At 66.6% G+C, this 22367-nt stretch overlaps 9 protein-coding genes across 9 annotated transcripts in view; 5 read left to right on the top strand and 4 right to left on the bottom strand.

Moving 5' to 3' along the window:
* Positions 1-1302, top strand: part of EMIHUDRAFT_68158 (hypothetical protein) — a gene marked incomplete at both ends in the record, with an annotated part of 3326 nt that extends 2024 nt beyond the window's left edge. Inside the window, one exon of the mRNA XM_005760978.1 lies at positions 655-1302. Within this exon, the coding sequence (XP_005761035.1) occupies positions 655-1302 (648 nt within the window). The remainder of the gene's footprint in view (positions 1-654) is intronic.
* A 2538-nt stretch (positions 1303-3840) lies between these two features.
* Lhcf37 (light harvesting protein) lies at positions 3841-4848 on the top strand (the record flags this gene model as incomplete). The annotated part of the gene is made up of 4 exons (XM_005760979.1): positions 3841-3952; positions 4059-4145; positions 4354-4538; positions 4657-4848. The coding sequence occupies 4 exons, from the start codon at positions 3841-3843 to the stop codon at positions 4846-4848; spliced, it is 576 nt and encodes a 191-aa protein (XP_005761036.1).
* Positions 4849-9208: 4360 nt separating this feature from the next.
* On the top strand, positions 9209-10271 carry EMIHUDRAFT_217342 (hypothetical protein; the record flags this gene model as incomplete). The annotated part of the gene is made up of 3 exons (XM_005760980.1): positions 9209-9307; positions 9448-9578; positions 9665-10271. 3 exons carry the CDS (start codon positions 9209-9211, stop codon positions 10269-10271), a joined length of 837 nt encoding a protein of 278 aa, XP_005761037.1.
* A 412-nt stretch (positions 10272-10683) lies between these two features.
* Positions 10684-11610, bottom strand: EMIHUDRAFT_217343 (hypothetical protein; the record flags this gene model as incomplete). The annotated part of the gene is made up of 2 exons (XM_005760981.1): positions 10684-11106; positions 11398-11610. 2 exons carry the CDS (start codon positions 11608-11610, stop codon positions 10684-10686), a joined length of 636 nt encoding a protein of 211 aa, XP_005761038.1.
* Positions 11611-11736: 126 nt separating this feature from the next.
* On the top strand, positions 11737-12905 carry EMIHUDRAFT_217344 (hypothetical protein; the record flags this gene model as incomplete). Its single annotated transcript, XM_005760982.1, has 4 exons — positions 11737-11801; positions 12098-12542; positions 12735-12791; positions 12879-12905. 4 exons carry the CDS (start codon positions 11737-11739, stop codon positions 12903-12905), a joined length of 594 nt encoding a protein of 197 aa, XP_005761039.1.
* A 186-nt stretch (positions 12906-13091) lies between these two features.
* EMIHUDRAFT_438269 (hypothetical protein) lies at positions 13092-14362 on the bottom strand. The gene is made up of 3 exons (XM_005760983.1): positions 14165-14362; positions 13321-13725; positions 13092-13250 (listed from the first exon to the last, which is right to left on the bottom strand). Exons 1-2 carry the CDS (start codon positions 14330-14332, stop codon positions 13435-13437), a joined length of 459 nt encoding a protein of 152 aa, XP_005761040.1. The 5' UTR covers positions 14333-14362; the 3' UTR covers positions 13092-13250; positions 13321-13434.
* Positions 14363-16028: 1666 nt separating this feature from the next.
* Positions 16029-16821, bottom strand: EMIHUDRAFT_217346 (hypothetical protein; the record flags this gene model as incomplete). Its single annotated transcript, XM_005760984.1, has 2 exons — positions 16029-16622; positions 16699-16821. The coding sequence occupies 2 exons, from the start codon at positions 16819-16821 to the stop codon at positions 16029-16031; spliced, it is 717 nt and encodes a 238-aa protein (XP_005761041.1).
* Positions 16822-17291: 470 nt separating this feature from the next.
* On the bottom strand, positions 17292-18400 carry EMIHUDRAFT_217347 (hypothetical protein; the record flags this gene model as incomplete). Its single annotated transcript, XM_005760985.1, has 2 exons — positions 17292-17507; positions 17672-18400. 2 exons carry the CDS (start codon positions 18398-18400, stop codon positions 17292-17294), a joined length of 945 nt encoding a protein of 314 aa, XP_005761042.1.
* A 2693-nt stretch (positions 18401-21093) lies between these two features.
* Positions 21094-22367, top strand: part of EMIHUDRAFT_68148 (hypothetical protein) — a gene marked incomplete at both ends in the record, with an annotated part of 2740 nt that continues 1466 nt past the window's right edge. The window contains 4 exons of the mRNA XM_005760986.1: positions 21094-21244; positions 21362-21729; positions 21863-21945; positions 22170-22364. Of these exons, the coding sequence (XP_005761043.1) occupies positions 21094-21244; positions 21362-21729; positions 21863-21945; positions 22170-22364 (797 nt within the window). The remainder of the gene's footprint in view (positions 21245-21361; positions 21730-21862; positions 21946-22169; positions 22365-22367) is intronic.

Raw genomic sequence — 22367 nt, forward strand, 5'->3', positions numbered from 1 at the left:
CCGTCCCCTTAAAGGCACGGCATGGCACGGCTCGGCACAGCCCGACTCTCCTCTCACCGCCGCCCCTCATCTCACCGCGGCTCCGGCGCGCGCGCAGGCTGCCTGCAGCACGGCGAGGTGCTGCTCGCGCGGGAAGTGCTCTCGTACATGACCTCCGCCGGCATTGCGCCCTCCGCCCACTCCTTCACCACCCTCCTCCACGCCGCCGCCTCGCGCCGCCGCCTCACCGCCACGCCGCACACGGAGCGGGGCGGCGCGACCAAGAGTGGAGCCGCCTTTGCGCTGCTGCTCCGCCAGCTCGCCGCTGCGGCCTCCCGCCCGCCGCAGGCCGCCGCCGCGCCGGGGGAGGGCGGCGGCGGCGGCGGAGCGCTCGACGCCGCGGTGGAGCTGCTGCGCAAGCGCGCTGCCCTCGAGGAGTTCCTCCAGCGTGAGGGGGCCGAGGGGAGCGACGCCGGCCTCGACGCCGCGCCGGCGGCGCCTCTGCCCGGAGCGGTGCGGCGCGCCGTCTCTGGCCTCGTCGCGAGCGACGGCGGCGCGGCGCACCGCTCGGCGGCCGGCGCGCCCTCACCGCCGGCGCGCCTCGCCGAGTCCCTCGCGGCAGCCCCGCAGCCCTTTCTGGTCGAAGGAGGGGGCGTCGGGCCGCCGTCGGACGAGCTGCGGGCCGTCTTCGCCGTCTTCGGAGAGATGCGCGCCTCGGGCGTCTCGCCCGACCGCGCCGCCTTCAACGCGCTCGTGCACGCTTGCGCGCGGGAGGGAGACGTGCCTCGCGCCGAGGGCGCGTTCGGCGAAATGGTAGCGGCGGGGATCGGCCCCGACGCCATCTCGTACACGTGCTTGCTCAAGGCCTGCGCCGTCGCGGGCGACCACGTGCGCGCCGAGCGCATCTGGGTCGAGATGCAGCAGCGCACCAACCACTACTCGACCTACACGCCGCCCACGCCCCACTCGTACGCCCACCTGATGGCGGTGCAGCGGCGCGCGGGCAACGCGTCGCGGACGCTGCAGCTGCTCGAGGAGCTCCGCGCGTCGGGGCTCACGCCCTCGACGGTGCACTACTCGCTCGCCCTCCGGGCGTGCGAGCAGCACCGCGAGCTGCCAAACAGCCTGCAGCGCGCGCTCGCCCTCTACTCGCAGATGCGGGCGCAGGGCCTCCGGCTCGACTCGCGCGGCCTCCTCGCGGCGACCCGCCTGTGCGACGCGCATGGCCGACCCGACCTCTCGGCGCGCCTGAGGCAGGAGCGCTCGATGGACCTGCCATTCGGCGGCGCCGGGAGGCAACGCCGCAGTGGCGGCAACAGTTGAGAGGTGAGTGAGAGGAGTTAGAGCGCACACACACTCACACTGCTTCCACACCCCCCGCCCTGTGTGGTGTTACCGTGCGTTTTCGGCGCAGCGATGTCCGCGCGGAAAGTGACCGGGGGTATCTGTTTCGTGCACATGTAATCGATTTCGGTACACGCCGCCGCCAAGACTCACACCAAGACGGCCAGACGCGAGCGGGTAGACATGTCCCTCATGACGCTGCGAGGCGCACTAGTGCGGAGTGCGCGCGACGCCCTCTACAGGTCGACACTTTGCGACCCCGGAGCCTGTCCGGCGGCACAGCTGCGGTGGAAGGCGGCTAGCGCGTCGCATCGCGCAACCGCGCGCAGGGCGGGCGGGGAGCCCTCGGGGGACCTCTCCCTCGGTGTGTCCGCCACAGGCACGTCTCCCGGCGCAAAGTCGCGCTCGAGCTTTGAGGCTCGAGGCTCGACGATGCCGTTCCGCTGCTGTGGCCGAGGCGCCGGGGGGAGGGGGGTGTGAGACGCGGCGGCACGGCCGTGTGCGCGCCGGGCGGTGGTGCGTGCCTCAAGTCGGGACAGCAGGAGCTCGAGCTCCTCGGCCGACACAAAACAGAAGGCGCTGGTCCGGATCAGCTTGAGGGGGGCGGAAGGGGCAGCACTAGGGCCAGGCGCGGTAACTGTGGATGCCACTGACCTTGGGCCCGTCGACATAGGGGGATGCTCGGCGCTGATGCCTTTGGAAGTCTCTGTCGCTCTGATGACCAAAAAAGAATTCTTCGGGCCGTGCCAGCGCAAGAATTCGGGCCCGCGCTCCTTCCGCCCCGGGCCCGATGCACGCCCATACGTGTTTGTGCTCCTCCTTCGCTATCCCATCTCCTCATCTCTTTCCCACCTAGGTAGGCGGGGCGGGGGCCGCCGGGGGGGCGGAGAGAGAGATTTTTAGCAATACCAAACAACTCTAACACTCACACGTCATTTGGGGCCTTGTTGTTTTTGTTTGGGGGGCGGCGGGCGCGGGTGCGGGGTGCGGTGCGGTGCGTGCAATCGTGTGTTTGGGAGAGAGAGTTGTTGTGTGTTTGGCGTCATGTTGTGTGTGCCTACGCTTGTTCATATTAACAACGAAGTCTAGCTCAAAAAGAATTTTAGAACAAAACTCCCTCGCACGACACTGGGCACGGGGCTGGCGCGCACTGGCACTAACACAGGTACACCAAAAAAGAATTCTCGTTTCGGCCCGATGCCGCTTCGCGCCCCGCGTCAACTTCGAGGCGCTCCTCGACACCGTCCTCAAGCGAAGGGCACCGTCTACGACGGCATCCCAAAGGCTATCCGGCACGACTCGAGCCGCGTGCCGGGCGGCGGCGGCGGCGGCGGTGGCAAAGACAAGAAGAAGAGCTGGGCGAACGCCGCATGCGGACTAGCCCGCTCCCCCCGCGAGGGCGGCCGCCTCGAGTCCAACGAAGCCTCGCTCTACGAGGGCAGCGACTCCGACGAGCCCTAGAAGCGGCCGCCGAGCCCAACCAGCGGCGCACGTCTAGTAGTGCCGCGGCAAGGCGGCTCGCGCAGCGCCCGCGCGCTCGCGCACACGCACGCGCGCGCCGCGCGTGCGTGCGTGCGTGCGTGCGCGCGTGCGTGTGAAAGCACACACACTCACCCCCCCCCCCACACACACACACTGCTCCGTCGTCTTATATAACCCCGCCAGAAATCCTGAGGAGCCGCGCAGCGCCTAGCACTTGGAGCACTTGGAGTGCAGTCGGCAGCCTCACATCCAGGGCCGGGGAGCTAAGAAGCGCACCCAGCGAGCCAGATTATCGGGATCGGGTTACGGGCTAGAGAGCCCTAGCCCTGGAGGGTGCGCGTTCGCAGGGAAAGGGCCGTAAAGTAAACACGGTTCTCCGAGAGGGCTCCGTGTACCGGGTTTCCCCTTAACTGCAGAACGCCCCCTCTACTCGGAGCTTCCTAGTGGACACGGACACTACGACACCACCAGCCCCGGCACGGTAGACCCGGCTAGTGAGAAGGGCTGCAAGACCGTCATAAGCGAGGCCCACGGCGATCGACCAGAGGAATAACGTGAACTCGATCGTAGTGTAGGCCCAGCCCATCAGAGAATCGAGGCCACTGGCCTCTGCTCCCGCCTGGGATCGCCCATTGCGACCCAGAGCTAAGAGAGACATCGCGAAAACAGCGCCAATAAGTTGCTGCCGATAAGTTCGCCCAACGGCGGCGCGGCGTGCAATAATTGCAAATAGGAAACCGCGCCAGACCGGCGGCGCCGAAGTGGAACGGCGCCTCGCACGGCGGACACCAGCAATATTAATAATTGACTTGAGCCGCCATGGTAGGACGCCGCCCTGAATGATGACGGCAAAGCAACCCGAATAATAATAGCCATTGCTCCCTCAGTGTAAACGACTGTGAATACCGAACTCCCCCATTCACACCTAGTCACCGTGGCCCAACTGGGGTCAAGCCTGCACTCTCTGAAGTGTCTTCGAAGTGGCACAGCCGTGACACGGAAATACGAGTAGTTTCACATCGTTCCAACAGAACCATGTCGCTGTCCTTCGCCTCCCTCCCGCTCTCGCTCGCCCCCGGCCTGACTCCTGGCGGCGTCGCCTATGCCAAGACCATGCCGGGCGTTACCGCGCCCTTCGGCCTCTTCGGTGCCCCATAAACTCACCGCCCAGCGCCGCGCGAGCCTCGAGCGCCTCCTCTCACGCGCCACGCCCACCCATCCCGCCCTGGCTGAATCTCCTGCCTCCGCCGCAGACCCGCTTGGCCTCACGCCCGAGACGAAGGAGGAGCTCCTCCTCTTCCGCGAGGCCGAGCTCGCGCACGGCCGCGTCGCGATGATGGGTGCGACGCCTTCGACACAGCCATCCTCTCTTCACCAGCACCCTCATGCCTCCAGAGCCCACACGCATCAACCTCTGCGCCCATTGCACCAGCACTCACCCGATCTGACGCCACGAAATGCGTGCGGGCCAGAGCCCACACGCATCAACCTCTGCGCCCATTGCACCAGCACTCACCCGATCTGACGCCACGAAATGCGTGCGGGCAGGCGCGCTCGGCTTCCTGGTCCAGTCGCACTTCGCCCCCATGTACGACATGGACAGCGCCCCAGTCATCCGCCACCTCGACAAGGTGCTGCAGACCGAGAACGGGCAGCTCGGCTCCTCCTGCCTGCTGCTCGCGATCTTCTTCTCGGAGATCCAGCGCGCTCGCACCGGCTGGGTCGAGCCCGAGGTCAGCCGAGATGCCTCCGAGATGCCCCCGATGGCCGCACCGCCGGGTTCAAGCCCAACGGCCCACGCACACACATTCCTGGACCTTTCCCAAGACCCATCCCCCCCCTCTCACGCAGGTGGCGATGCGCACCCTCCGCGAGGGCTACCTGCCGGGCGACCTGGGCTTCGACCCGATGGGCCTCAAGCCCAAGGGCGAGGCGGAGCTCCTCGCGATGCAGAACAAGGAGCTCAACAACGGCCGCCTCGCGATGCTCGCCATCGCCGGCATGACTGCGCAGGAGCTCGTCACCGGCCAGCAGAACTTCTGAGCGCCGCGACACACACCGGCACCGCGTGACGTCTGCCGCGGGGCGTGGCTGGTGCGCGCGTGCGCCGAGAGATCACGTTGGCAGAAAGGGCGGTGAGGAGCCGATGGCCTTCCGCCCGTGCTCTCTGACTCTCGCCGCACAACGCCGCTGCGCGCCCCCGCGTATTTTCATATCGGGGTTTGGGTTGGGGAGTCTCTGGTGTGGTTTTTGTCTTCTGTGAGTTGAGGTACGTTGCCTTTATTGGCTCTTCGGCTGGTTCCAGGGGGGTGCGGCTGGGTCGCTGGAGCTGTAGCATATATGAAAAAAATTGACCAGCCGGCACCAACTTCATTCCCGGATGCGCGTCTCACCGTCTCACAGCCGGGTCACGGGACGGGGAGGGAGGGGGGGGTGGATCCGTAAATATCCGTAAATCTGTAAATTTGTAAGCAAAGTCACCAGAGAGCCCCCCATCACACCCAGCTACTAGGCAGACAGAGATCCAGCACTCGCAACACGCTGAGAAGCCGGAGGCTGGCCTCTCAAATGCTCGCGCAACGCTGTCTGAACCAACGCGCTGCAGCTCTCCGGGGTCCGGGCGGGGCCCACACGGTGGGGGAGGGTCGACGACCGTACAACTGTAACGCTACGTATATCTCTTAACACTCACTATATTCGCGCTTGCGCTGCGCCTCTGCGAGTGCGATTATCAACCCCTCACGCGTGTGCATAATCCCCTCCATCTTGTTGTGCAGCCTTGACCTCTCCGGTCACGCCTCTGCGGCATCAGCGCGCCTCGCCTCTGCCTCCATCGAAATCTGCAGCGCGTCGAGCTGCTCGCGCAGCTCAGCCTGCATCTTGGCCCGCATGATCTTTTGCTTTTTTTGTAAAATTCTTTGGGTCCTGGCCTGCGGCGCGGATCCTCCCCCCGCCGGGCTAAACCCGTCCAGCGCGGTATGCCGTCCGGGTCACCCCCAGCCACTCAGAACTGCCCCATAGCCTCCCCGGAGCCACCCCCAACTCTCGCCACCGCCACGCGCGCGCGCTGTCCACCCCCTGGCATTGCGCAGCATTGGCGCTGAGTGAGCGTCGTGTCGGCGGCAGGGAAAAGGGCGGGCTGCGCGGCGGCGCGCCGAACAACCCCAACAACTGGCGGAAGCACTGCAGGCAGCGGCGGCTGGCCGCTGGCACCAATGCGACGGTCGGTCCCAGCTGGCTCGCTGCACATCTCTCGTATTGCGAGCGGTGCGACCGCGGTCAGCACAGGCGCTGCCGCCGTCTCACGACCTGCACCGCGCGCAAGCGGTCGCCCAATGGGGTGAACAAGCGAGAGATCGGTGCGCGCTGCGCAAGTAGCTGGCGCTCCCGTACCCCACGCATCCTGACCCTCTGATTCCCCTTGTGCCGCAGAGCGTGCGGCAAAGCGCGCGGCCAAGGCCCGCCCGGCGGCCAACGGACCCGTCCTCCCGTGGCACCGACGGCTGCGGCCCGACAACTCGCCCGCCGTCAACTCGCCCGCCGTGCAAGAGGAGGAGGGCGAGGAGGAGGGCGAGGAAGAGGGCGAGGAAGAGGACGAGATGGAAGGCTACATGCGCCGTTTGCGGCCAAGCGGTGACGGCGACGGCTCCGGTGGCGGCGCCGCCGGCGCTGTCTCGGCGGCGGCGTGAGTCGCCGTGGCCCGCGGGTAGGAGCAGAGGTGGAGGAGCTGCCAGCGGTCCGCCCTGCGTCAGCCGTTTGGGCACGTGTGCGCCGACGAGAGTGGGTGGCGCCGACGCCGTCCGCGCCGCGGCGGGGCTCGGTGGTTGCGGCCCCCCCACCCTCACGTGAAGTGCTTGGTGGCGGCTTGTCTGGCTGCCACTGCTGCACGGCCGCACATGGTCGGTGGCGTGAGAGTAGGCAATGCGCCGAGAGCGATGGTGTAATCGCGATGTATGGAGAGAGAGCACAGACGGAGAGGAGGTGTGTGTGTTTGTCTCGGCTCAGCGGATTGTAACATTTCTGTACATACATGCACTCTGCGCACATCCAAATCGCGCACTCCCACGCACGCGTGCAAAATGAAAGTGGGAGATGACAGGAAAATGACCGTGCCCGACACGCATACACCGCGTCCTTTGTACTTGCGCGCGCGGCGCCGCGCTGGGCGCGCTCTCGCGCCGCACATCCAAATCGCGCACTCCCACGCACGCGTGCAAAATGAAAGTGGGAGATGACAGGAAAATGACCGTGCCCGACACGCACACCGCGTCCTTTGTACTTGCGCGCGCGGCGCGCGCTCTCGCGCGCGTCTAGGTCTACGGCTGCGGCGCGGGCGGCGGCGGCATCAGGAGCTGCTGCGCTGCAGGCTGCGGGGAGGCCGTCGCCAGCGCGTGCGTACCCGCGGAGGCAGCCCCCTGCTGCGCACTCCGCGCGCGCGTCGCCGCGTACGCCGCCTGCACGCTCTCGGTCAGCAACTTGAGCGCGTCGCGCCGAGCCTCGAGCGACTTCTTGATCTCTGGCATCGGGCGCCAGACCTTGCGGAGGTTGTCCTTGAAGGACGCGTCGAAGCACCCGTTGCGCATGATCGTGTCGAGCGTCTTCTGCGGCATGCACGCGCCGTACTCGGCGACAGAGCCGTTAGTGGCCGAGCCGCCAAACTCGAAGTACTTGGCCTTGGTAGCGCCGGAGCCACGCGTCACCATCACCTAATACGCAAAACATTCAGGCCCGGTGCATAAGAGATAAGTGCCAAATGCGGCTGAAGTGCTCTGAGGCGCGCACGCACCTTTGTGCCAGTGGGAAAGTCGCCGGAGAGGCACTTGTCCGCAAAGTACTGCCTCGAGCCGACCGGTGCCTCTCCGGCGGGGTAGGACGTGTGAGAGCCGACAGTCTCGAGGAACTCATCGTTAAGCTCTGCGGCAAGCCGCCCATATTCGGCAGAATAGCTTCGGAAGGTGTTCTTTGTGCGGGCATAGTAGTGCCGGTAGTCCAGGGTCGGACAGGTTGTCGGCATCTTGGCCTTGAGCGCGCTGTAGTTGACGGGCAGGTTGTCCGTGCAGAAGATGCGAGGCTCGCCGTGGTGTTCGACCAGCTTATCGATCTGCGCCTCCTGTGCCTCCCAAGTGCCACTCGACTTGAGCGCGACGCTGGTGATGAAGCCGGTGTGAGCTGAGGTGGCGAGGCCGACCTTCACGTTCGGGTTCGAGCCGGTCAGCTGCACCGACTTGGCGATCGCCGTGTTGTCGTCGTACGACATGTACATGTACATGTGCAGCAGCCCGCCGTCGGGCACCGGGAGGCTCTGCATCTCGAGGTTGTGCACCTGCGTCTGCTCTGCGAGCTCCTTCTTGAAGCAGGCGTTGTACGCTCCAGCAGAAGGCGTGCCCCAGTAGAAGACGTGGGCGTCACTCTCGCCCGGCGTGTCCGCCACCAGCTCTGGGTCGCCGCCGGCGTCGAGGTAGTCGATTCGGGCAATCGCGTACTCGATGCGCGCCGTCTCGTAGCCCCACGCGACGGCCTCGCCTGCAGCAGCGAGGTAGCTCGTGACGCCCGTCGGGCCCTCCAAGAAGAGCGACTCGCCCATGTGGGTGAAAGTGCGGTCAAAGACCCACCCCGCGGAGATGTAATGCGCCGCACCCGGGAACCGCCATTGCAAGCGGAGGCGGCGTGCGACAAGCAGCCGCGAGAAGATCCTCGGAATCGGAATCGGAGCCCGTGCCGCCACCCTCGCCACCCTCGCCGGCCGCTTGCGTTGCCGACTTTGGAGGCGAGGAAGCCGGCGAATCGCGTAAGTCGTTCTCAACCATGCTGGTATCGATACGACGCTGGTATCGAGATGACGGTTACAAGAGCGCGCGGCCTTCGCGCCAAGCACACAAGGAGATTGCATCTCCATGCCTCTCTGGACAGGGTGGCCCGCCACAACGACCCCTGGAATTGCGACTCGCCGCTTTCCTCCCGCTGTGATTCTGTGTGAGCTCTGAGTCTTGTCTGCCAACAATACACCTAAGTCTACCGATTGCGATGGTGGCCGGACGCTCCACCGCGAGGGAGGCGAGGGGGGTGGGGCCCGGCGGGGGGGGCCTGCGGGGCCGCCGGGGGGGCGGGGGGGCCCGGCGGGGGCCGGGGGCCCCGCCGGGCCCCCCCGGGGGGGCCCCCCTGCGGGGGGCCCGGGGGGGCCCCGGGGGGGCCCCCCTGCGGGGGGCCCGGGGGGGCCCCCGGGGGGGCCCCCTGCGGGGGCCCCCCCTCCGGGGGGGCCCGGCCCCCCCGCTCCGCGGGGGGAGCATTTTCCCCGCTGGGCGTGCGTCGTGCGTCCACCGGGCGTTTACCCCGACTGTGCCCCGACGAATCGACATGCCTGACATGAAGATGACCTGAGTCAGCTCAAGGCACCCACGTCGAAATGGAGACCAATTCGCGGCTGATTGGCGGGCGCCTCGGTCGTTCCTCCGACATTGCTGGACAGCCGACCGCGGCCGATATCTCGCTAGCACAGCAGATGGTGCGAGGTCAGGATGAGCAGGTGCTCGGCGTCTTCCGGCCGACCCAACCCGAGGCGGCAAAGGCATTGGCATCTGCCCTCCCTTCCTCCCACTCTCCACTCCCAGCGCTCGCCCCACCCTTCTCCCCTCCCCTCTCGAGGCGTCTGCGCACGTGCTCCTCGGCCCGTGCGCGATGTGGCTGTTCCCATGCTGCTGGCCGCAAGCGTGCGTCTGCACGCCAATCACCGCCGTCCTCGCCTACTGGCAGTGCAATACCCACCTCAAGACGCTGTACATCGTCACGGACAAGAGGCCTGCTCGTCGTCGGACACTCACACGCGTACGCGCCGAGCATGAATTCCTCACCTTACACGCAGGTGCATCCGCGAGAACAGCGGGACGCAGTGCAACGCAAAGGGGTGCCTCACCTTTCCCTCGTCGGCGTCAATCACGCACGGCGAGTGGTCCACCGCGCGGGCGGGCGGGTACCACACTTACCTTTGCCCTGCAGCAGGGGCGTTTGGCGGCGACCCCACAGCAGGGCCGTGCGACTCCTGCCTGCCGAGCGGGTGGAGAGCGGCGGGCGTGGCGCTCGACGTGGGCGCGGTCCCCTTCGCCCACCTCGGTGGGAGCAAGCGCAGGCCCAACACGGTCGCGTTTATACTCACCGCTGGCATGCAAGCGACGCAGGCCCTCGAGCGCATTCTCGACGATGTTGCGAAGGCCCTGGAGCGCTGCCCCCCGGTGTGCCAGCCGCAAATGGCGGTCACGGTGCCGGCGGGTGTCGGGCCGGGCGACGCCTTCGTCGTCATCGGGCCGAGCGGTGAGCAGATTATGGTCAGCTGCCCGCACGAGAGCAAGGCTGGGGAAGAGATCCTCGTCATGGTGCCCAACGCGAGCGCTGCAGTCGCCCCCACTCCGGCGGTGATGGTGACGGCCGCCCCGATTGTGGTCGAGGGAGAGGCGGTGACGCCGGTGGGCTAGGGAGAAATACTAAATCTGCGCCGTAATAAATAAATAGAGCAGACAACCCCTGGTGGGGTTCCTAGAGGGCAGCAACCCGACGGGCACAGACCCCGCTCGGAGGCGGGCGTGCACCACACGGCACACACATTCTAGGCACTGCACGGCTCCTCGGGATTTCTGGGAGTTGGGACCTGTGTAATAAATAAATAAATACAACGGACATCCCAAGCTAGGGCTGGGTCGAGGACAGACACGTCCCCACCTTTGCAGGATTTTGCAAAAGCGAGGGGGGAGGGCGCATCGCCGCGCGGAGAGGGCTGGGCACAGGGCACAGGGGATCTCTCTCGCATAGGATATGCACTCGGCGGCACGAGGGCAAGGCTGGGCGTCCTATGTTTGTGCTCCCCCCCGGACCCCTCGCTCTCGGGCACTAACCATCTGACCACTCATCGACGGGGCTTGGCGAGCGGCCGCGCTGCGGGGCAGGGCTGGTGAGAATGGGCTCTGGCCACTCGCCCGTGCGGTTGTAACCCCGCATCTGTCGGACAGAGGCCTCGACCGCCCCTCGCGGCAAGCTCTCGAGCATCTCGAGCAGCTCGCCCGCCGCCATCGCCGCCTCGAACTGCTCCCTCATGCCGAGCGCGCCGCATACCCTGCGGACCGCCTCCTGCTGCACCTCGTCCGGCGTATCGGTTTCATAGCCGGACGAGTCAGCGGAGGCGGCCCGCTTGGCGGGCGGAGAGTCGGGCGACGGCGAGCGCGACTGGCGCGAGGGCCCGCTGCCGCGCGCGGACAGCGCGTTCTTGTCAACGAGACGGGGTCCAGCATCGGCACGGCCCCTGGCACCGCGGCCCTTGCCGCGCTGCTGCTGCCCACGCTTCCTGCCCGGGTTAGGGACAGTGAAGGAGCAGCCGCGCACTCCGCCGCCGCTGGGCGGCGGCGGCACGCGCGCGGCGGCGGCCGGGCCCGCAGTCACGGCGGGCTGGCCACCCGCGGTGGCACCCTGCGGCTGCGATGCGGCTGCGGCGGCGTACGTCTTGGGCGCCGGCTCCGCGGCTGGCGGCGCGGCGGCAGGGGCGGGCGGCGCCGCAGGGCTCGCGCTCGCAGGCGGCTCCGTGGCCTGCGCCTGCCGCTCGTGGCGCACGGCGCGCTCGAGCTGCGAGTGCGGGTGCAGCTGTACGATGACGTCGCCGCTCTGCGTCGCGGTGAAGGAGACCGAGTACGGCGCTTCGCCGTCGTTCTTCTTCTCCGCGTAGACGAGCGCGTAGTCGCACACCTGTCGTTGGTGGTCAGTGAAGATGGTCTCTGTGCAGCGCTCGGCGGAGCCGACGCGAGAGAAGTGCCGCCTGAACGCCATGCGTTCAGGCGCTGTTGGGACCTGTGTAAAGAAAGAAAGAAAACAGACAACCCAAGGGAGGGATGGGAGGACGGCACGCCGCCACCACACAGGGATTTTAAGGAGAGGTGTGTGGTGCGTGTGTGCATGCGTGTGGGCGGCATTGAATTCTTTTCAACACGCAGCAGCGCCGCCCGCGCCGCTGCGAGAATGTGCCCAGCGCCACCCACTCCCCACACAGCACCATACCCACTCTACACACCACCACTGCGTCCAAACAGCACGCGACAGCAGTCTGAGTCTCTCAGCGCACGGCCCTTCGGGCGGCGGCTGTGCTGTTCGCGGTGTGCGCTTGTGCAGCCTGCGCTTGTCGCTGTGCCAGTCTGCCGCAGCCGCCGACCCGTCGGTCCGTGCGGTGCTAGCCCAATCCGCGGCCGCCGCCAGAGTGCAGAGAGCCGACCGCCAGACACCTGCGACGTCTCCCCACGCCACCTCCGCTGCGGCTCAGGGCGCGCTGGCACGCCGAAGTCAACCTGAAGCGGCCCAAGGAGTACTGGGACTACGAGTCGCTGCAGGTGCAGTGGGGCGAGCAGGACGACTACCAGGTCGTGTGCAAGGTTGGACGCGGAAAGTACTCCGAGGTGTTTGAGGGGATTCGGGTGAGCGACGGCAGCAAAGTGATCATCAAAATCCTCAAGCCGGTCAAGAAGAAGAAGATCAAGCGCGAGATCAAGATTCTGATGAACCTCGCCGGCGGGACCAACATCATCCAGCTGCTCGACATCGTGCGGGATCCGCAGTCCAAGACGCCGTCGCTCATCTTTGAGCACGTCAACAACACGGACTTCAAGGTCCTCTACCCCACGCTCACCGACTTTGACGTCCGCTTCTACATCTTCGAGCTGCTCAAGGCGCGTGCGCCGCCTGCCGCCGCTCCTGCCGCGCGCCGGAGGGTGGAGGAGCCCGCGCGGCCGCGCCCGTGCGGGCACTTTGCCGTGCCCATGCACACACGCAGCGTCCCGCACACACGCAGCGTCCCGCACACACGCAGCGTCCCGCACACACGCAGCGTCCCGCACACACGCAGCGTCCCGCACACGAGGCGTCTCGCACGTGCTGAGCTCTGCCTCCTCCTGCGGCGGCAGGCGCTGGAGCATTCCCACTCGAACGGGATCATGCACCGGGACGTCAAGCCGCACAACGTGCGCCGCCCAGAGCACCGCCCAGAGCGCTGCCCCCGGGGTGGGGTGGGGGGGGGGGCTTCCGCCGGGCCGCGCGATGCACCGAAGAGATGTCTCCTCGCCATCCACAGCTAGGACAACGAGGGCGGGGGAAACAGGGGGGGGGGGGGGGGGGCATCTCCCTGGCACTCGATCCGGCCCAGTCGGCAGCGCGGCGCCCGCGAATGCGGGGCGCGAGGACCTGGGCTAGCCGGATGTTGCCACTCCTACCCTGTTTCTGTTTACGCATAAAGTACGCGTGTATGCTTTCGGGGCCGTCGGTGTACGAGTACCACGCATGCTCGGAGAATAAACACAGGGACACGGCTCGCACCTCGCGCAGCGCCACCGCCAGCCGCTGCAGGCCACACAATGCCGCTGCAGCTCCCGCGCGGCTCTCCCCCCCGGCGCTGGCTTTTGCTGGCCACGTGGCCATCGCCCGGGCCCGCCCCGCCCCCTCTCTCACCGGCGGGTCATGTATGGACTGGCGGCAGGAGCGGGGGCGGGGCGGGGGCCCGCCGTCCCGGTCCCGGCACGCTGTGTAGTAGCAGGCGACAGACAACAGAAAGGGGGGAGAAGAGACGGTAGGGGGGGCGCAAGGCCGTGGCGAGGACTGCTCGCAGACTCACTTGGCCGCCGTCTCTTCGAAGTTGTCGACCAGGTCGGGCACGTCCTCGTCGTCCTCCGCGTCGCCAGTCGGAATCTGGCCGGGGCCGCCCGCCTGGTACGACTCGGCGATCTTCTTGAGGTTGGCGAGGTTGTCGGGGCCGAGCTGGTTGATGATGCCGGGCAGCAGCTCCTGCAGCTTCTTCGTCTCCGCCTGCCCGCTCACCACGTAGGTGTTCGCCGCGATCGACGCCTGCACCTTTGGGTTGTTGAAGTGGACGACCGTGCCGTTGTCCTTGAACAGGTTCACCTGCGGAGCGGGCGGGGTGGGGGTGGGGCGGGCGGCGCGACGGGAGCGGCGCGACGGGAGGCGCGCGGCGAGTGTGGCCGGTGCGAGCCGGGCCGGCGGTGCTTCGTCCGGCCGTGGCGCATCGTGGCGCGCGGGGTACAGGGCGAGAGGGTGCAGGCACGCGAGAGGCCGCCGGCCCGCGGCATCTGGCCAAGGAGCGCCCGCGGGGACGAAGGGGCTCTTGCCGCGCCCTCGACTCCGGTGGGCGGGCGGCGGCGCAGTCGGGGGGCACAGCCACCCCTCCCCCTCTACCCCGGCTGGGCGGACTGTGGAGGATGCGTAACTGCACTCGAAGCTGGCAAGGCATTGGAGGAAGAGCCGGCGGATTTTGACACGGACGCGGGCACGCGAGCGGCAGCGCGCTAGATTGTGCGCGGTAGGTGCACTGCGCGTAGCGCGCCTCCTCAATCGCGGGGATGTTGTTGACGCCCAGCCGCTTGAGCGTGTTCTGCAACCTCTTGTCGTCCGTCGTGGTCGTCTTGTGCACCGCCTTCTTCTTTCTCCGCACGGAGCCCTTGCCGCCAGTGCGCACCTGCGCCGCCATCTTCGCGAGCTTCTCGGGATTCATGGCGCTCCCGCGGAAAAGCAGCTCCACGAGCCCGCAGCGCTGCTAAAAAATTACACGCGCGCACCCGTCCAAGTGCTCCAAGTGCTCCAAGTGCTCACCCTTAGCATGAAATCCCTGCGTGCTGGCGGCCTGATCGTCCTTCCAAAATCCTGCTCGTGCAGGTGGGGACCCTGTCCTCCTCCCCTATCCCTCGTTTCGGTTCTGTCTTCCTTCTTTCTTTTTTGCTGGCGGCCAAGGGTGGGTGAGAGAGAGAGAGATTGGTTTTGTGTTTTGTGGGTGACGGCTAGCGCATCACACCCCTCAACACAACTGACGTGTGAGTGTTAGAGTTGTTTGGTATTGCTAAAAATCTCTCTCTCACCCCTCTCCTTAAAATCCCAAAACAAAGGCCCACCACCGGCGGCCCCACGACGGCGTCCTCGCCGCCTGGGCGGACGCGATGCGCGCCCCGGCCAACGCGCCGGTCGTGCACGGCGACAAGGAGAAACCAGAGCTCACCCGGCAGTACAACGAGGGGTACAAGACTGACCTCGCAGAACCCCACGCGGGACCGGGAGGATGCGATGAAGTAAATGAAATCAAGCTCTGGACGCCCCTCCTCAAGACCTCCTCGACGGGCGTTGGCAACGCCTCGAGTGGCGGCACGCCCGCCTCCGTCGGCCACTCCTACGCCTTCGGCAACACCGAAGAGAAGGCCCGCCGCCTAAACATGGGCTGCAAGGCGCGCGGGCAGCCCAGCCAACCCTTCTCCCACAAGACCGGCCACGGCTACATCAAGGCGCATCGCGGTTTCTACCACGACGCGATCTTTGTCAAGCGCAACAACTTCAACCTGCTGCTCCACGAGACGTTCGGCGGCGGCTTCTCGCCCACCGCCGTTCTCAAGCTGCGCCGCCTCGCGCGCAAAGTCGCGCGCGGCAGCGTTGACCGCACGGCCTACTCGCCCAAGTACTCGCTCTCTTTTATGTCCCACCATGCAGAGCGCATCTCTCTCTCTCTGTTGTGCGAGGCGTGAACCGCGCCATTCGCTCTCACCTGGCAACCCTGTCTGCACGTCTCGCGCGCGCGTGAACAGGGCTCCAGGCCCCAAATTACGTGTGAGTGTTAGAGTGTTGTTTGGTATTGCTAAAAATATCTCTCTCTAAAATCCCTGTGTGGAGAGAGAGAGATTTTTAGCAATACCAAACAACTCTAACACTCTTCTTTTGGTTTGCTGTGTGGTGGCGGCGTGTGCCGTCCTCCCATCCCTCCCTTGGGTTGTCCGTGTTCTTTCTTTCTTTTTTGCTGGCGGCGTGTGCACTGGTATTGCTAAAAATCTCTCTCTCACGGCCCCAACATGACAGAACACACACGAGGACACGTTTCGAAGAAGGGCGAACCAGGACGGACATCCGAGTGGAGGGGAAGGCGGCCAGGACGCTCTACCCGTCGGAGGGAAGAAACCGGCGCAAGACACACGTGGGGAGACCGTGCGGATGGGTCCTGAAGCGGTCTATTAGCTCCGAGTACCAGTATAGAGGGGGCGTTCCGCCGCTAGGGCCTAGGGGACACCCAAAGCTCTCAGAACGAAGAACCAACCTTCTCCTATGGCGCTGCGTTCACACTCAGCGGTTAACTGAAGAAAGGAAGGAGGCCTCCCTCGGGTTGTTTGTTTGTTTTCTTTCCTGAGCCCTGACCTCAATCAGCTCGTTGCCGCTCACTTGCGGCACACGAGAGCACAAGAGATGTAGAGGCTCTCCTGCAGGTCGCGGTCGAGGGCTTTTGAGTCCGTGATGTTGCTCACCAGCTTGTCTTGAATGAGCTCGGCGCGAAAGTCGCCAGCACCGAACCCCATCAGCCAGCCACTGGTCAGCTGCGTGTTGCCAACCTTTTGCACCACGCTGACGTGGAAGCCGACAGAAGAGAGGAGCTCGGCGGCTCCCGAACATGTGTAGCGCAGAAAGTCTTCGGGCGCGCGGTGGTAGATCTCGGCGAATGGCGCTGTCCAGAAGAGTAGCCCCCCAGGCGCAAGCATGCTGTGCAGAGAGAGGGCGGCCTCGCGAGGGCGAGAGACGTGCTCGAAGACTTGGTTGCACAAGATGAGGTTGAACTTGGGCAGCGCCGGCGGGAGCTCATCGGGAGCGAAGCCTCGGCGCAAGTCGGCACGCACAATGCGCTTCTCCAGCTGGAGCCGTACCGGGCTCGCCGCTGCGAACTTGAAGCTCCAGGCGAGCTGCGCGTCACAGTTCGGCACAAGCTTGCGTACGTACATGGGGTGGTCCCATCCGAGGCAGGTTGCGCTGCGGTTCACCTGCGCGGTGCATGTGGGTACCGGTGCGCGTGCACGGCCAAGCGCCGGCACATGCAGCACTGGCGAGTGAACTCACCTTCGGCGCATGTTGCTGTATGAACGAGATGAAGCCGGCGCGGCTGAGCACGCTATTGTCAAAGGAGAGGTTGCGCCGGCCGTAGCCCCACCGTGAGAGCGGTAGCATGCCCTGCTGAAACATGTACATGTAGCCGGACAAACGTGGACTGCAGGAGCGCTCTTGGGTTCCCCTTCAGCCGAGGTGGGAGGCGCTTGGCCGGATCTTGGGTACGATTGTGAGCGTCGCCGCTCATAGTCCTACAAGATGTAGGATTGCGAGCGCTACTGCTCGCAATCGGAGGCATGTTGCTAGGATTGCGAGCAGTGCTGCTCGCAATCCTAGACTTTGCTCGGATTGCGAGCGCGCTGGTAGTAGTCGTAGGGCGTCACCAGTCACCTTGGGAGCGGAGCTGCTCTTAGTCCTAGAAGATGTAGGATTGCGAGCGTGGGTGCTAGCAATCGCACAGAGATGCTACGATTGCGAGGAGTGCTGCTCACAATCCTTCGACTTCTAGGATTGAGAGCGAGGCTGCTCTCAATCCTTCCGGTCTAGAAAAGAAGGTTCACCCCAAGTGCTCCAGAGAGTTTTGACGCGACCACACAAGTGCACACCTATTTGATATGCACGGCTCTGTCCGTCTCGCCGCAGGCGAGGCCGCGCCCGCTCTGCAGCGTCTCGACCGAATGCAGCAGCGTCGTCGATACCTGCGTCACGAGCTCGTCGCCGCTCAGCTCCGCCGCCTCCGGGAAGAGCCCCGCTACGTCGAGGAGCATCCGGTTCGCCGCGGGCTGACTCGCCGCGCCTGCGGCGGCCGCGCGCGCTCGGAGCTTCGCGACGTCGAACCAGCGCGCAGCCCCGATCTGCGCGGGGGCGGGGCGGCCGGAGGGGAAAAGCCTTCAACAAAGCACAAAGGGGGGCAGAGGGTGCGGAGGGGCGGCGGCCGTGGCGCCTCGTTCGGGTCGATGTGAGTCGCCTCGGCCTGCGCGCGGACGGCGTAGACGGAAAAGTGGTTGTTGACGCGCTCGTCGAAGGCGCGCGCATTCTGCCACCCGCCGAGGTAGAGCGGCGAGAAGTCGCTGTCGACGCGGCAGCCAACCTCCTCGCGCAGCTCGCGCCGCAGCGCCTGCAGCACGCCCTCGCTCGCATCCACAGCGCCCGTCGGCATCTTCCAGCAGCCATACTCCCACACCAGCAGGACCCGCGTCTCGTCGGGCGACAGGACGAGCGCGCCGACGCCCTCGGTCGCCGTCGCGTACGGCGGAACCTTGTCTGGGTAGTCGGGACGGTCGGGCCAGCGGTAGTAGACAAACTCGGCCTCTGCCGCCGCCTCCGTCCGGTGGTGGTGAAAGCGGAAGCCGCAGCGGTGCAGGCAGCGCACGTGCTCCGAGGCGACGTTGCGCTCGTCCAGCGCGACGTAGACTGCACCCGGCACCTTCCTCGCCGCTTGGTCCTCGAGCGCGTTCGAGACCAGATCCTCGAGCGCAGCTGTGCTGACCTCGGACCCGCCGACACGGATCCACAGCGAGTGGAACGGGCCTCGCTGCAGCACGGCGCCCTCCTGAGACAGCAGCCGCCCAGTCGCGGTCGTGCCAGCCTCGAGCGCCTTTGCCGTCGGCCGCGGCGGTCCGAGCTGGCCGCGGAAGGTCGACTTGAAGTCGAGGTCGGCAAAGGCGATGGCCAGGGCGCCGGAGGCGAGCGCAGCGGCTGGGCGGCGGAGCATATGCGTGTATATAGCCGCCTCCGTCGAGTCCGTACGAGCGGAGGCCTGCGCAGGTCGTTTTTCTTCATACTCTGCTCCAGCATGACCGACCCGGTACTGTCGCCGTTGCACAGATGCGGCGGGTGCAACCGCGCGTGTACGCGTCCGCCGCGGCGGAGAGGCGTCGCGTGTTTGAAGTCTTGGTGCAGAGTGGCGCCCGCGGCGCGCGCGCGCCAGAGTGTTGTTGTTGCAGCTGCTAGACGGACGTGTTCATCTTAAAAACCAAAGCCCTGCGAGCGAGGTGGGTGCTGCGGGAGAGGGAACTTCTAACTCCAGCTTTGCCGCGGCTGGGCGTTTTCTTTATTCTTGATCGGCTCAGCCACGCTAAAGGCGTCACACGCTCGGTCGAGTTTGCGTTTGCCCGTGCTGCTCGCGAGCTCGGCTGATTGTACGGGCGACGATGTCGCCGATTCCGGCGACCCTCCAGGCTGCCCGCGACAAGAAGTGGATCCCCAAGGAGGCCGAACCGCGATGCCACCGCGAAAAGTATCGAGCACTGCTCGACGCCGGCTGGTCCATCCTGCACAGGAATGTCGAGAGCGACTGCCGCGTCGGCTACTACGCGCCAAGCGGTGTCGGCTTCGACTCCGTGCCCAAGGCGTGGGCAGCGCACGAGGCTGGCAAGACGGACCAGGGCAGCATCCGCGAGTACGTGTCGATGGCGGGCCCGTCCGGACGGCAGAGAACGGGGACCTCTTCGAGAAGAAGGGGGTCAAGGAGCGCTCGTCACGGGCGGGCAAGCGGCCGTCAGAGGCGGGCAAGTGCAATGCCTCAAACCAGCGCAAGTCGGCGGCGGTGGCCGCCGCGCGAGGCAAGGGCGAGACGGAGGACGGCCTCTCGCAGCAGGAGCGAGAGGAGATGGCGCAGCAGGTTGCGGCCGAGATCAACGCCGTCGCGATCGCCGCGCTCGCTCGCGGCGAGAGCACCTCCTGCTACGTCGCCGTCGGCGGCTACCGCCGCATGGTGACCAACCTGCAGGAGGCCGAAAAAAGGGGTGGAAGTGCCTCGGCGAATGTGAGGTTCTCGCCTCCCTGCTCCGCTCCACCCCGGTCGCTTTCGTCCTCGATGAGAAGGGCCACGCGCAGCGCTTCTGCGCCGCAAGCCTGCGGAAGCACCTGAAGGCGGGCAACATCGAGGTCTTCGTGAGCGAGGAGTGCATGCATGCCGCGTCGACCGCCAAGCGGTCGGAGGTGCTCTCCCACACGGAGCTGATGCAGGAGTACCCGTACCCGCGCACCCTCATGTCGGGCATCTCCATGGGCGGGCCGTCGCAAGGCCAGGCCTGCGGCCACGCGCTCGGCGTGCTGACGCTGCACGGCGTGGGCGAGCACTTCGTCGCCCCGCAGGTCGACAAGCGCGTGCGAGAGTTCCTAGCCAGCCCGGCGTACCGCGCGCGGAAGGACGAGCTGGGCAGCACCTGGCAGGAGCACGCGCAGAGCAAGGCGTCGTCGTCGTCCGCGCCGCTCGTGCCGTGGTCGCGCGCCTTCAAGTGCGAGCTCGAGAACCCTCAGCGGAAGGGGCACTGGCACAACAAGTACTGGACCGCCTCCTTCGAGCCGGAGAACGCCGTGCTCGTCTTCACGTGGGGCCCGATGGGCGAGTCGCACACGAACGTCCTCCGCCTCCAGTTCGGAGAGCAGCACGCCGCGCTCGCGAGCGAGCTCGGCACCCGGCGGTGCACGAGCAAGCTGGCTGGCAGCCGGAGCCGCAAGACAGGCAAGCTCACCAAGGCGCCGTACACCGAGCTCGCGCCCGACGAGGTGCTCGGCGGCGTCGGCGGCGTCGGCGGCGTCGGCGGCGTCGGCGGCGGCGGCGGCGGCGGCGGCGGCGGCGGCGGCAGCAAGCGCTCCTCGCGCAAGCGCTCCGCGCCGTCGCCAGCCGGCGCCGACGAGCCCGTCGCCATGGACGCCTCGGAGCCCGCGGCGCGGTCGAAGCGCAAGGCGGCCGTCGCGTCGTCGGAGCGGCTCAAGCGGATTATCTACGCTGAGCGGTGCGACGTCGCGTTCGAGGAGGACAGCGACGACGGCGAGGACGGCGAGGACGGCGGCATGCCCTGACTTTGCACTTGGCTCCTGCTGAGAAACGGGCAGAGGAGAGGACGGAGCCACAAATGAGAAGGGCTCCAGCGGCTCGCTTACTGAAGACTCAGGGTTCATGTGACTGGTCATGAGTGTCGTGTGCTGCACATACCGTCACGTAGCCCGAAGCGGCGCCTACTGAGAGGAAAGATCTCCAGCCAGAGCAAGGCCACGGAATATCTCGGCGCTTGTTGCCTTCCGGAATGTCAGCCGAAATGCCCTCATCTCTCGGGTACGTGATCGGCTACTTCAAGTGCGGTGTCGCGCTGCATGGGCCAGCAGGGTGCAGTGGCGAGGGGCGGCGGGCTCGGACGTCCACCGAGTCGCTCCGCGCGCCAGACGGAGCGCGCGCGCGGGCTAGGAAGCTCTCGGCAGGCTGAAAAGGACATCTGCACTTATTGCGGGCGGGAGGGCGGGAGGGCGGATCCACTTTGTATTCGGCATACGCCTCCCTACCGGTATAAATACCGGGGGAGGTATTCTTCACAGCCTCTCTTGCCCAGCATGACCGACCCGGCATGCGCCCACCCAACGGCAGGGCGATGGAAGAGTTCTAACGACAGGGTACCCCCATAGGAGCAGTCGCTCTACCCGGTCGCGGTCCTCATCGACGAGCTGAAGCACGAGGACATTCAGCTGCGCCTCAACTCGATCCGAAGACTCTCGACGATCGCCGTCGCACTCGGGCCGGAGCGCACGCGAAACGAGCTGATTCCCTTCCTCAACGGTGGGCCCGCTAGCGCGTGGACGCGCGCGCACCATCGCCGCACGCCACGCACGCCGCGACGCGCCGAGATTGTGCGCGAGCATGGGTTCTTGAGCGGCGCCTCGGCCGCCCGCGCAGAGTCAATCGACGATGAGGACGAGGTGCTCGTTGCGCTCGCCGAGGAGCTGGGCGGATTCGTCGAGTACGTGGGCGGGCTCGAGTACGCCCCCGTCCTCCTCGGGCCGCTCGAGACGCTCGCCACGGTCGAGGAGACGCTCGTGCGCGACAAGTCGGTCGAGGCGCTCAACAAAGTGTCGCGGCAGGTGCCGGTGGCGCACCTGCTCGAGCACCTGGTGCCGCTGGTGCTGCGGCTCCAGGCCAACGACTGGTTCACCTCCCGTATCTCCGCCTGCGGCCTCTTTGCCGCCGCATACGGCGAGCAGCCGCGCCTCCCCTCCTCTCCTCTCCTCTCTCCACAACCCACCTCTCTCTCCGCTCCTCTCTCCGTAGCCGACCTCTCCGCTCCTCACCCGCTCCCCGCGCTCCCCATCCCACGGCGCGGCCCTCCGGCCGCGTCCCTCGGCGTGGACCCGCGCCCGCCGTCCCGCCTCCCCAGGCCGGCTGCCCGCCGAGTCAAAGGCGGAGATCCGCGCCTCCTTCACGCAGCTCTGCCACGACGACACGCCCATGGTGAGGCGCGCCGCCGCCTCCAACCTCGGCTCGTTCGCGGCGGCGATGCACGCGGCGGGCGACGAGGAGCTCCTCAAGACGGAGCTGCTCCCGCTCTTCGCCGCGCTCTCCGCCGACGAGCAAGACTCGGCGCGAGATTCGCTGAGATTCGCCGAGATTCGCCGAGATTCACCCGAGATTCACCCGAGATTCACCCGAGATTCACCCGAGATTCACCCGAGATTCGCCGGGCAGGGCCCGGTGCGGCTGATCGCAGTCGACAGCTCGCCCAGCCCCACGGGCGCCTGCCCCGACCCCTTGTCGGACCCCCTCTCGGACTCTTCCTGCAGGTGCGGCTGCTCGCAGTCGAGAACTGCGTCGGCGTCGGACAGCTCCTCTCCGTGAGCGCGAACCAGGCCGTCGTGCTGCCCATCGTGCGGTCCGTGTCGCAAGACCGGTCGTGGCGCGTCCGGTG

This window comes from Emiliania huxleyi, assembly GCF_000372725.1.
Source record: "Emiliania huxleyi CCMP1516 unplaced genomic scaffold EMIHUscaffold_73, whole genome shotgun sequence".
In the NCBI taxonomy this organism is placed as follows: Eukaryota; Haptophyta; order Isochrysidales; family Noelaerhabdaceae; genus Emiliania; species Emiliania huxleyi.